At 40.2% G+C, this 14011-nt stretch overlaps 1 protein-coding gene across 1 annotated transcript in view; it reads right to left on the bottom strand.

Annotated features, from left to right (window-relative positions):
* The window catches only part of AR (androgen receptor), a 176978-nt gene extending 163486 nt beyond the window's left edge, over positions 1-13492 (bottom strand). Inside the window, exon 1 of the mRNA XM_039223851.1 lies at positions 11907-13492. Within this exon, the coding sequence (XP_039079782.1) occupies positions 11907-13492 (1586 nt within the window). The remainder of the gene's footprint in view (positions 1-11906) is intronic.
* Between the last annotated feature and the right edge of the window lie 519 nt (positions 13493-14011).

Genomic DNA, 14011 nt, shown 5'->3' with positions numbered 1-14011 from the left:
TTGGTAGGCTTTTTTTTTTCTTAAATAGTTTATTTAAGTTGGTTTACATAGAACACCCAGTGCTCATCCCAACAAGTGCCCTTCCCCCATGCCTGTCCTCAGTAGGCTTTAAAAGTCTGCTTATTGTGTTTTTCACAGATAAATTATTTTGTTATATAGTTCAGTGAAAACATAATTATAATATTTTGGTATGATTGGAGGCAGCAGCCAATTTATGTGGTGTTCTGGTTTTGTATTCACTACTTGGTTTAATTATCTGGTTTAAGGTTTGGGTAGGAAGAAAAGATACTCTACCCCAAATGAGGTTCACAATAACACTGAGAATAGAAGCACCTAGTTGGATCCAGGAGAACTGAGTTTGTCTTGACTCTGTTGTCAGCTTGTTGTTTCACTCTAGATAAGACTCTCCCATTTTCTAGGCTTCCATAAAGTGAAAGGGGAGGGAGGTGAGTGCACCAAGGGCCTAGGTGATCTTTAAAATCCTAATTAATCTTGAAGAGCAGGAAATCTGAGGGCACTGTGTGAAAACTGAAAAGCCATCAGGATGTTTGCCATATAACTTTATATACATCCAGATCAAGCTCTTGATTCCTACCCCTTTCACATAATACCTGCTCTACTTACATTCTTCACCAACTCAGTGAATGGTAATCATATTTTTCAAATTGATTAGCTCAAAAGTTTGGCAACCAGCCTTGCCTCTTCTTTTTCTAATATCTAATTAGAATTATAGAATTAGAATCGTATTAGAATATTATCTAAAGTCTAATGAATATCTAATCTGTCAGTAAATGCTGTTGGCCCTCCCAACAAAACACATCCAGAATCCAGTCACTTCTCATCTCTTCCACCAATACCACTCTGGTCTAAGCCACCATCACCTCTAACCTGAATCACTGCAGTGAACTCATCTCCCTAATGCCCCCTTACTCCCACAGTTTCTTCTCCATACAGACGATAAGTAAGTCAGCTAATGTATATACTATCAAAAAGTGGTAGACATTATGAAGAAGGATTCTGTTAAAATGAAAGCCAATCACATTACTTCTCTGCTCAAATCCCTCCAATGAATCTTCATATAAGAGTTAAAAAACAAAGTCCTAATTAAGACGCATGATACCCCAGTTAACTCTGATCTCATATGACCCTCAGCTTACTTAAACCACCCATGCGGGCCTTCCTGTTGTCCTCCATCACACCAAGTACATCTTATTTCAGGCCTTTTGTATTTTTTGTTGCTTGTGTCTGGAATATTCTAACTCCAGATATCTCTGTGGCTCACTTCTTCCTTTCCTTCATGTCTCTGCTCAAATATCACCTTCTCAGTAAGGCCTTCTCTGACCAACAAATATAAAATGGTCTTTCCTACTATGAATCGCAATCTGTTCAGTTATTCTTCATGACACTTATTATGTCTCCTCTCACTACAAAGTAAACTCCACAAAGGGAGGAGTTTTTGTCTACCTTGTTCATTGTTGTACCATCTGTGTCTAATATACACTTTGGGATATAATAAGTGTTCCATAAGTACATGTAGATTATAACGTAGGATGGCAAGATTATTATCACCAGAACTCTTATACAAACCAATCTATCAAACTCAGCCTGGTGAGTGATTAAGAGACCCAAAAGCCTTATAAGCTTTACCAGTTTCTATTACTGATACCAATTAAGGTTATTTTGCCTCTCTGAATCTCTTATTTCCTAATGTGTGACATGAGAGAGACTTATAATAAAAAAGGAACACTTGATTTAAAGAAGAGACTGAGATCCTAGCTCTGCCACTTTGAAGCTGATTGACTTCAGACCTATTACCTAACGTCTCTGAACATAATATTTACAGTGGGAGTAACAACAGAATAGGAGTATGAAGAATATTATACCTAAAATCTGGTTATATGTACAGGGTAGAAAAGAGGATGAAATGCAAGAGTGGGATATGAAACTGATCTGTAAAGTGCTACTGGAATATATCCAATGTCACTGCTCCCATCTCCACATTCAAAAAGAGGTGTTAAGGAATCAGTGTTACTTAAAATGTTTTGCACTTTGGGAAGGGACATCCCAGATACAATACTAAGTGCCACAGTAACTTCTTTATTGTTTGGTAATAGGTGACTCTGGCCCAAGTTATCCTTTAATGTGTTGAATCCACCAAAGGAGCCAACTATTCCCAGGGAAATTCTGCCACAGGACACTTGCAGTCCCCCTAGTGGCCAGATAGTGCGAATACACTTCCACAAGCAAAGAATTTACTCAACAGAAAACAGAATCCATGATTAAAAAGGTGAGCCATTTCAAAAAGCTACATCATATAATTCAACGAAGCCCTTATAAAAATATTTTCATGAGCCCCTTACTCCAAGAATTGTTTTATTTGTACTTCTCACTTCCCTCCCTTGACCAACACCCTGAAATCCCATTTATACAAAACTCAAAAGCAAGTCACCATGATCAATGGAAACCTTGAGAGCAGAGAAATAATTCTTAATCGAACCACCACACTAGATATCTTCAACGGCTCTTTCCCCAAAACGTAGACCTATAAATCACCCTCAATTTTAATTAATTCCTCATATTATTACAAACTTGTATAGTCAAAGATATAAAATGTGTTTCTAGCTTGTGCAATAATATAACCAAAGGCACTAAGGAAGAAACTAGTAACTAACTTGACTGGGATGGTACTGCTGAAAAAGCAGAAATATATTTCAATCCCTTACTTGAGTTCACTCATCATTTTCTTTACAGAAATACCAGTTCCTGGTATTTGAAATATCCATCAAGACCTATAATCTATTGCTAGAATTCAATCATGTCTACACCTAATAAAGGATAAGAGGCAGCCCACATTGTACCAGTGTTGCCATTCTGTTTTGTTTTTCTTGTTCTTTTTTAACAGGTATAACCTTCCTGAGGGAAGTGACTTCAAGATTCTTCCTGAATTGTGTCCCCTTTACCTTGATCTTCTTATAGGACACAGGTAAGCATATGCAGATTTAATGAAAAGTGGTGGACTGATGCTTACTTTTTAAAAAATCACTTTAATAGTGTCACCTCTAAAGACAGCAAGGTCATGATAGGACCCTTGTTCAGTGGCCTGAAGATTGCACACCATTATCAGGACACAATAGCTGTAGCTGACTAGATATGACCCTTAGCTTAGAGTGTTAGTGAGACCAAAGTTCAGTCCCTTTATAGGTAAATTGTATCTCTGCTTCATGGTTATAGAGTAGTACCTCCCTGAAAAGAAGCCCAAATTGTGGGAGAATAAATGAATCATTTCCTCATTTAGAATTACACACCAGAAGGTAGGAGTGGCATTTACTTTATCCAAAGAACAACACATAAAAACACATAATTATGACTCCAGGTGTTTACCCAAACCTAAACATAAGTCAAATATAACTAGTTTATTTCTTTGGCCTAGTTTGCATTTGTTACCTCTTCATGTTAGTTTTGTGTGTAGAAATTATTATTTTTATTCTTCATACCCTTGCTAATAGTTTCCAAATCCAAATACTATAAAGAAGACTATTAACTGCATACAGCTTATTAGGTTTCTTTTCTACTATTCTCTAAAGACCTGATAATTTTAGAGTCATTCTTCTATTCATCTAGAAGAAGGCTGGCATTACAAATTTCAACTTACAGCTGAGGAAAATTAAAAACAGTGTCCCTATGCGGCCTTCATATATATATATAATATTTATATAAATATTTAAAATTTAAATATTTAGGAATAAATCTAGCATAAGTGTAAAATTTACACTCAAAAACTACAAAACATTGTTGAAGAAGAGCTAAATAAATGAAAAAATATCCCATGGTCATATATCAGGAGATTCAATATTGTTAAGATAGCAACACTCCCCAAATTTATCTACAGATTCAATGCCATCTCTCTCAGAATCTCAATTGGCTTCTTTGTAGAAATTGGAAAACTAATACAGAAATTCATTTAAAATTTTAATTAAAAATTAATTCATTAAAATTATTACAGAAATTCAAGAGACCCAGAATAGCCACCAAAAAAGAAAAATCTTAAAAAAGAGCAAAGTTTGAAGACTCACACTTCTTCATTTCAAAACTTACTAAAGACCTACAATAGTTAAGACAATGTGGTACTGGTAAAAATCAGTGGAATAAAGTTGAGAGACTAGATATGAAACCTCACATTTATAGTCAACTGATTTTATACAAAGAGTTCCAAGACAGTTAAATGAGGAAAGATTCAACAAACATGCTGTGGTGACTGTACCCATTTGTTGATATCTACATGAAAAAGAATGTGTTTGAACCTCTACTCACATCTTATTGGTTTGATGAAAATTAATTCAAAATTAGTCAAAAACCTAAATTTAACAGTTAGGAAGGAAACGTAGGCGTGAATCGTTGTGACCTTGGATTAGGCAAAGCTTTCTTCTATATGACACCAAAATCATAAGCCACCTAAGAAAAAAACCAGAGTGGACTTTATCAAAATTCAAAATGTTTGTGCTTCAGTGGATACCATCAAGGAAGTGAAAAGACAACTCACATAATGTGATAAAATATTCACAAATCATAATTTGTTACAGGCCTGTATCCATAATACATTAAAGAAACTCTTACAACTCATAATAAAAAGACAAATAATCCAATAAAAATAAGCAAAAGTATGTGTATTTTTTTCAAAGAAGATATACAAACAGCCAATAAGGACATTAAAATATGGTTAATATTATTAGTCATTAAAGAAATGCAAATCAAAATCATTTTGAGATACCACTTCACATACACTAAGAAGAGCTATAATTAAAAAGACAACACATATTTGCAGCATGTAGAAAAATTGGAGCTCTAATATATTGCTGGTAAAATTGTAAAATGATGCAGCCAATTTTGAAAACAGTTTGGGAGTTCCTAAAAAAGTTAAACACAGAGTTACCATATGATCCTGAAACTCCATTCTTAGGTATGTGACCAAAAGTATTAAAAACATTAGGTTCACACATCCACAAAAAAATTTTATAGGAGTTTTCAGGAATGTTCATACCACAGTATTGGTTATAAGAGTCAAAAAGTGTAAATAAATGTAATGTCCATCAACTAATGGATAGATAAAATGTAATATATACACATAATGTTACATTATTTGGTTATAAAAAAGAATGAAGTACTGATATGTGCTTCAGTATGGATGAACTTTGAGACTATTCTTCTTTTTAAATTATTTTGAGAGAAACAGAGACAGTACAAGTAGGGAAGGGGCAGAGAGAGATGGAGAGAGAATCCCAAGCAGGCTTCACATTGCCAGGGCAGAGTCTGATACAGGGCTCAAACTCATGAACCTGTGAGATCATGACCTGAGCTGAAACCAAGAGTCAGATGCTTAACCAACTCAGCCACCCAGGTGCCCCAAAAATATTATTCTGTATGAAGGAAGCTGTCACAAAAGATCACATATTGCATGATTCCATTTTTATGAAATGTTAAAATAAGCAAACCCATAGTGACCAAAAGTAGATTGGTGGTTGATCAGTGTTTGAGGGGTATGGTGACTATTAAGTGATTAAAGTATTCTAAAACAGTGGTGATGGTTGCCCAATTCTTAATATCCTAAAAACCATCAACTGTACACTTTTAATGGGTGAATTATATATATATAGAAAACATATATAATCTATACATTTATATATGTACATATATACATATATATATTTCAATAAAGCTACTATTAAAAATGTAAAATAAAACTCAGGTACTACCTTATTAAATTGGCAGCATTCTCAAGTAACCAACACTTTAGAGCTGCTTATTTGGATGAGCCACTCTCAACCCTAATGTTGCCTGTAGGTTGGCAGCAGGAAATGGTTTAAGGGAAAAAGGGTAGCAGCACCCATAAGTATGCAAGGAATTGTGCATAATCCATAGTCCTATCATTTCTGTGCAACAGCCACTGAAAGTAGCCTTTACAGAGCAACAATCTAAAACATTCTCAATCAGCGGGGCTCCTAGGTGACTCAGTCAACTGAGCATCCAACTCTTGATTTTAGCTCAGGTCATGATCCCAGGGTGGTAGGGTCAAGCCCCACATCAGGCTCTGTGTTAAGAGTGAAGCTTGCTTGGGATTCTCTCTCTGTCTCCCTCTGCCCCTCTCCTCTGCGCACGCTCTCTCTCTCTTTCAAAAACTAAATAAAAATAAAATGATAAAATAAAAGAAAATTAAAAAAATAGGGGCGCCTGGGTGGCTCAGTTGGTTAAGCGTATGATTTTGACTCAGGTCATGATCTAGTGGTCCGTGTGTTAGAGCTCCACATCAGACTCTGCTGACAGCTCAGAGGCTGGAGCCTGCTTTGGATTCTGTGTCTCCCTCTCTCTGTGCCCCTCTCCTGCTCACACTCTGTCTCTCTCCTTCAAAAATAAACATTAAAAATTAAAAAGTAATGTAAAATAAAATAAAACATCCTCTAACAGGTGGGCAACTTGGAGAAAAAAAGCTAAGAAGTGCTGCTTTAGAGAGGTTTCTCCACATGGTAAACTAATGTTGTAAGAAACTATTTCTAGGGGTGCCTGGGTGGCTTAGACGGTTAAGCGTCCGACTTTCGCTTAGGTCATGATCTCGCGGTTCGTGGGTTCGAGCCCCGCGTTGGGCTCTGTGCTGACTGCCAGCTCAGATCCTGGAGCCTGTTTCAGTCTGTGACTCCCTCTCTCTCTGACCCTCCCCTGCTCACGCTGTCTCTGTCTCTCTCTCTCCTAGAAACAAATAAAAAACAAACAAACAAACAAACAAAAACCTATTTCTAGAGGCACCTGGGTGGGTCAGTCGGTTGAGCGTCTGACTTCGGCTCAGGTCATGATCTCACAGTTCATGGGTTTGAGCCCCGCGTCAGGCTCTGGGCTGACTGCCAGCTCGGAGCCTAGAGCCTGTTTCGGATTCTGTATCTCCCTCTCTCTCTGACCCTCCTCTGCTCATGCGGTCTCTCTCTCTCTCTTCTCTCTCTCTCTCTCTCTCTCTCTCAGAAATAAATTTAAAAAACAATTTAAAACATTTAAAAAAACCACTATTTCTATACCCTCAACTAGCAAAGAAGTGTTCACTAAGCATCCTCCCAGTCTACTCAAAATTCCATGAGTGCTAGTGAATAAACTATAAGACACTTGGTATGCTCTTTGAAAAGGTGCTACAAATATGAGATTTCATAATTGTCTTCAATATGACAAATGCCAACCAATACTCATAACTGTAGAGAATTTTATGAGCAATGAAAAAATAGTCAGTGTTGTGTTTAGGATGAGGATAACTTAAGTCTGAGTTCAACATTTCATAACTTGATGGAATGCTGGTAGGGGAAGTCTGAGGTAGAATAGTTTCTTCAATATCTATCTTTGTTTTCAAATGATTAATTTACATGTAGCATCAGCATATTTATTAGCCCAGATAGCTAGCATCCTCACACACAGATTAGGTATTTCTTGTGAAAGTGTTGTGGATGTATGAGCCAGCACTGTCTCAGCAGGAGAGGTTCCAGTTATTTTCTGGCTTTGCGAAAAGGTTGCCAAAATGGCCAGTAAACAGAGACAGAGATCAAGAGAGAGGGACAGCAACTAGCAAAATATTTCATTAAATCACCAAGTCCTCAAGACTTCTAGCTCAGCTCCTGCAGCAACTGTTGAATCAGACTCTAACCTCAAGCTAAGAAAGCCCAGCTATTAATTTTGCAATTCCCTCAAGTCATCTGGCCTTAAAAGAGGTGCTAAGGTTGATCTGACCTGTTCGTCTTCAGATTAAAAAATAATCTTTATGAGCATACTACAGGTGTAATGAGGAAAATGTCATGAAAAGTAGAAAGAACTATGTTTCCGTTTAAAGCATGAAAGGAGAGAAATGAAAGAAAATCTGGGACAGGCTGCACTTGAGGAAGCTGCAGACAAAGAGAAAATGGTGGAGGTAGGGGGTGGGGAGAAGTTCCTTTTCCCTCTCTGAACAACCTCACAAAACTTGATTTTTGTTTCCTTTTGAATTTTCAGAATAATAATTTCAGGTTTGGTTATAAACCTTGCTTGCCACACTCAGCCTACATTCTGCTGTTTGAACAAACTTCCAAATGAAATTGGCGGTGTTGATATCAACATGGAAAAAAATTATAAAATTGTCCATGTCCCTAAATGCAACTCATAGTCCACCAAGAGTAGCCACAGTACAAGTAAGAGTCAGAGATCTAAGGATTCTTTGTTTTAAATGTGTATATGTACAACAGATGGGAAAATTCTTACAGGGAAGAAAAACACTTTAAAAAGAAAATTATATATGCCAGCAAATTCAATATATTATATCAAAATTTACAACTCAAAGAATGGAAATCTGATGAGGTAAAATTAGCACTAGCAAGAAAGTGCCCCAAAGTGACCCTGCAATTGGAAGGCTACAAGCTTCTTGGAAAATATCTATTATTGATGTTAACCTTTGGCTGAGCTAAAAGGGATATTCTGTGGGCAACAAAGAGAAGTCTTCCATCAGTACATCTTACATATGTTTCCAAATGGGGTACCACCCAGTGTGACTATTTGGCCCTCTGGTCTGATCACTGGTACCCGGATAGAACTCACTAGTTATTTGCTGACAATGGAGAAAGGACGCTTTTTTCAACATACTCACTCTCAGGTCAGGGCCTATGGACAGAAAGCATCAGACTATCTTGGTCCCAAAGCAAAATTCAGCTTTATAAAACAACCTGCTCCTTGCAAAATAGTCATAAAAATCTGTTTTATAACTGAAAAAAGGAGAGGAGATGGAAAGGGGGATTAATAATACATCTTATTTTTAAATAGCTAATAGAGAAAAGTGAGATTTGTCAATCTCAAAGCACTACTAAAACACTACTTATTATAAAGACCAGAACAAATTACCAATCGAAAAATTAAAATGTTCTTTTTGCATCTGGATAATTAATTTAAAACCCAACTCTAATTCCAGCACAGCCTTCTCTGGGCCTCAACTCCTAAGAATAAATATTTTTTATTATTGTGCTGTTTGCTGGAATATAAAGGGTCCTGCTCCTTTCAAGTGGGCAGGTGGTCAATTAACAAAGTTGTACTCTTGTTTTATCTTTGAAAGCAGACAGCTCCTTTAAATATCATCAGGATTGCACACTAGCCCCATCACTTTTTATTATTCCTTCTGTTCAAACCACATGCTAAATTGTTTTTTTTTTAAAGGACCGCCTTCAAACGCCTCTCCTTTCACCTCTCTCCTTTCAGCAGAAACATTGTAGATGTATAAGAACATAGAGTTATTCCAAAAGTTACTAAAAGTTACCCCCCAAAAACTAACTAATGTGCATTAACACACACACAACTGGAAATGGGAGGAATCCAATAAATTGGAAACTTATAGAAGTTTTAGATTTTTTAACTCAAATTTGGCACATAATGCATGCAAAACAGACAGGGTGGAAGTTCTGGCTTTGGCTTTAAAAATCCCTTGCCTTTCACCAATTGTACCCCAACAAAGTGAGGGAAAGAAAGATAAAGTAATACTATGTCAACTTTTAGATTGGGATTGGATATATTCTGATGAAATTGATACATTTTCAAAAACAGACTCAACAATTTTCTATATCCTAGAGATGAAAATTCTTTGTCAAGTCAGTTTTCTCTTTCACTAGCTCTCATAACCAATGCTGAAACCACAAACCAGGAAAGATTAATATTTTACTTTCTTTGGATACTGCTAAATTCTCACTAGTTAAGGCCATTAATTTAAGCAGGTCTTTTCTGACAGAGAAATGTTTCTACTAAGAGCTAGGAGAAAATAACCTTACTGCACACCTGACGGGAAGAACTTTTTGCTTTATATAGCTACTTCCTGAAAATCTCAGGTTATATTTACAAACAAAAACAAAAACAAACAAGTAAACAGAAGCATCCCTTAAGAAATATGTGGACTACTCCCTTTTATCCCTATTAACTGAGTTAGTTGTTAGGTGGGTTGGGGGTGGGGGATGCAGAAGCTAGAAGGTTTCAGTTTAGCATCATGGTATGTCAAGAATCACCTTAGACATCCACATCCTTTAAAAAAAAAGTTTACAGTAGAAGTAACTAGCAACAACCCTAGGAAAAATAAATTAACCCTACCAAATAAATCTGTTTTTATAAAATGAAAACATTTTATACTACAGTATAACTACATTGCAAAAAATTTGTTTAATCCAAACTAACTGGAGAATGTTTTGGTGATATAGATAAACCCTTTGAAAATCTTGTAAGCCAACCATTAGATTAAAAATCTAATAGTAGGATGTAAAGCTCGTTAAGAAGTAGTTTCTTCAATAGTCCAGAAAATAGTATTTTATGAAGCCCTATCCTTCTCTTTCTTTCAAAACACTGTGCTATCAACCTTCCAAGAACAGAAGCATCAGTGAATGGAGGCACATTGTTGGATTTAAGCCTCCAAAGATGCTAAGGATAACAAAGAACTTTGGAAAAGTCACAGATAAAAGAAAACTGCTAAAGAAAAAAACAGAAGACACAAGTCCAAGGGGACATCAGCACCCAGCACACCTGAGGAGCTAGTTCCTTAGTATTCTCTCCTTCACTGAGATAAACTAACACCTCTGTTTGCTGGGGGGAAAAATCTTCAACAGGATCTCTAAGAAGCTCAATAAATGTGGGAAGAATTTTTAATAAACAAGATGAAATTGATCACTTATCTCATGTCCTAATTAAAACTCATGGTCAAGATTATGGCTCATAGATCCCTAACAGTTCTTAACAAATTTGTTAGAGGTAACAGCTCATGTTTTAAAATGCAAGCATGTCTAATGTAACATTGTATGTCAACTATGATTTTAAAAATGCAAGCATGTTATTAAAATGAAGGAACATATTGAAAAGCCCCACTCCTCCCTCCCAAAAGCAATTTTTGAGTACACTGATATCAGGAAATCCTTAAAAATTCTTTCCAACACTTTTTAAGTCAGACTCAAGTATGGCTATATTAGTCATTGAAAGAATATTCTTTTTATGGATCTGATGCAAACTTGAAACAGGGGACTGTATATATGCCATAGTCCATATAGAAAATAAACACTTTACAAGAGACAATTGACTCAAGCAGCTATTTCCAACACGGTCAACCTGTGAGAGCAAATACTGCCCAGTGTTTACCAAGAAAGTTGTCCTTTGATTTTCCTCTACTTTTGCCTGCTCTAATTGTGCTTGGTTGTATTCTGTCTGCTGACTTGTAGCTCTGGAGCAAGTCCTCAGTTATTGCCAAGGAAGGGACTTCACCCCATCTTCACACAGCAGCCCTGAGAACCCAGGGAAGCTCAGACCTTCTTCCCCTAATCTGGCACTTCCATTTTATCTCTTTTGAGGAGGCAGACTGAGAAAAGTTTGGGCCTGTCTTTTTGCCTTTATCCTGCCAAGACCCGCCACAAGCTGGAGAGCAAACCCTAATACACCCCAAGAGGTGAAACTGCCCATTATTTCCTGTCCAGGTTCTCAGATTTGGGAAGAGGGAGGAGAAAAAGTACTGGATGGCTTAAGAGGTTTATTTCTGAAGGTAGTCCTTGCTGTTGGATTTAGGTTTGGAGCCTTCAGGACATGAAGCACCATGAGGTATAAAGGATTTTTAAGAGACTGGGGGATGGAGAGTGTTAAGGTATCTGAAAGGGCACACACCAGCACTCCAGGGCTCTCAGTGGTGGGGACTGGGTCACACAGCGGGGGTTCTGAGCACAAAGGTCGAATCTTTGGCGGGCTAGAAGTACCCAGAAAGCTCCAGATTCAAGGCGGCTCTTTTTATGGAACACTGTTGAGCTCTTGCAGGGGCAAAGTGTTCTCTTAAGTAGGAGAGGATAGATACCCCAGAATGCCGACTAACTGTAGATTAAAAGACATTTCTAGGAGGAGAAACTTACCGCATGTCCCCATAGGGTCCAGAGTAGCTCTCCATCCAGGGGCCCATCTCGCTTTTGACACAACTGGCACTTGGATAGGGCATTCTGCTCACAACACCGCCAGGATACCATACATCAGGTGGAGGAAAGTCACCTTCCTGGCCTGTCAACCCCTGCTGTGGCCGAGTGTAGCCATAGGGGGTCACAGACCCTGATTCGCCTGTGCCACCGCCTCCACTCCCGCCACAGGGCCCATACAGCTGGCCTTCTTCTGCTGTGAAGAGAGTATGCCAGGAAGAGGAGGCGGTGGCTGAGGGTGAGCCTGAGCCAGGTCCCGCTGCACCCCCGCTATGAAGGCTCGCCAGGTCCCCGTAGCGGCATTGTGCAGCTGCGGCCGCCCAGGCACTACCATAGTCCAGAGGGTTTTCCAGCTTGATTCGGGCATGAGGATGGGGAGGGGGCGGAGGGGGCGGCGGCCCGGCCAGGGAGAGCTGAAAGTTGTAGTAGTCGCGACTCTGATAAGCTGCCGCTTCATCTAGTGTCCCAGACTTGTAGAGAGAAAGGGTGGAGGGGATCTCAAGTGTTCCAGAGCCCCCTGCCTCACTGCTGCCAGAACAGCCCAGGCTGTCGCCGTCCAACCCTTTGGCATAACCTGTCTTGAAAGGGGAATACTCAGCAGTTTCTTCGGTGCCCTTGTTTGGGCCGTCATCCAGCACAGAACCTTTGCATTCGGTCAGCGGGGCGCAAGGACACACAGGGGGTGGACCTCCCAGGAGTGGGGCATACATGCAATCTCCCCGAAGCTGCTCCCCAGGACTCAGATGTTCCAATGCCTCCACACCCAAGCCCATGGACACTGACACTGCCTTACACAACTCCTTGGCGCTGTCTGAGATGGTTGAACTGCCCCCTAGGTAACTGTCCTTGGAGGAGGTGGGAGCACCAGCGGCCTCCCTTGCTCTCCCACTGCTGCCGCCTTCGGACACCACCTCCTGCTGCTGCTGCTGCTGCTGCTGCTGCTGCTGCTGCTGCTGTCGTTGCTGCTGCCGCTGCCGCTGCCGCTGAAGGAGTTGCATGGTGCCGGCCTCGCTCAGGATGTCTTTAAGATCGGTAGAACAGCTACTTAAGCCCGGGAAAGTGGGGCCCAGCAGGGACAACGTGGATGGGGCAGCTGAGTCATCCTCGTCCGGTGGTGCTGGCTGCTGCTGCTGCAGCCCCTTGCCGGTGGCTGAAGCAGCTCCAGGCTCTGGAACGCAGCCACTCTCTGGATGGCCCTTGGGCGCTGATTGGTGTTGTGAAGGCTGCTGTTCCTCATCCAGGGCCAGGTAGCCTGTGGAGCCTCTGCTGTGGTCTTGAGGAGAGCCATCCTCAGGCTGCTGCTGCTGCTGCCGCCGAGGACTGGTTTCCTGGTGCTGCTGCTGCTGCTGCTGCTGCTGCTGCTGCTGCAAACGGGCACCGGGAGGTGCTGCGCTCGTGGCCTCAGGGTGCCTGGGGCCCGGGTTCTGAATTACTTCGCGCACGCTCTGGAACAGGTTCTGGAAAGCTCCTCGATAGGTCTTGGAAGGCGGCCGGGGGTAGACCCTCCCTAGCCCTAACTGCACCTCCATCCTTGAGCTTGCCTGACTCTTCCACCTAATTCCTTTATCCTGTTTCCCCTTCTCCAGCTGAGAAGAGTTCAACAGGCTGTGATGCGGTAGTCGCTGCAGCTAGCTGCCCACCTGTGGGAAGCTCTTGGGAAGAAAACTTGCAGAATAACCATGCAAAAGCACTCTGACAGCCTCAAAGTCTCCCGCACAGGGAAACACGCGCTGGACACGATCTACCCTGCTAGTCTGTTACAGAAATCTTGGGACGGTAGATTCAAAAGATGCCCAAGTCTTGAAGGAAACAAAACAAAAACAAGGAATACCCTCTGCCTTCCAAATTCAATATCCACTGAAGCAGGTGCAAATAAGAACCGGGTTATTCTCTTTTTGTTTTATTTTGGGATTGGGGGTCGGTTTTGCTTTTGTTTTTGGTTTTAATGGTCTACTGAAGCCCTGACTGCCCTTTCATTGTTTGGTCTCAGGCCCTGCAAACTGGAGGGGGTGGGGATGGCTGCTGCGTGCAGAGGGAGCTGGAAAGGG

The sequence above is a fragment of the Hyaena hyaena genome, unplaced genomic scaffold (genome assembly GCF_003009895.1).
Source record: "Hyaena hyaena isolate Hyena2069 unplaced genomic scaffold, ASM300989v1 scaffold_1471, whole genome shotgun sequence".
Classification (NCBI taxonomy): Eukaryota; Metazoa; Chordata; class Mammalia; order Carnivora; family Hyaenidae; genus Hyaena; species Hyaena hyaena.
This window is presented reverse-complemented; position numbering and strand designations above follow the sequence as displayed.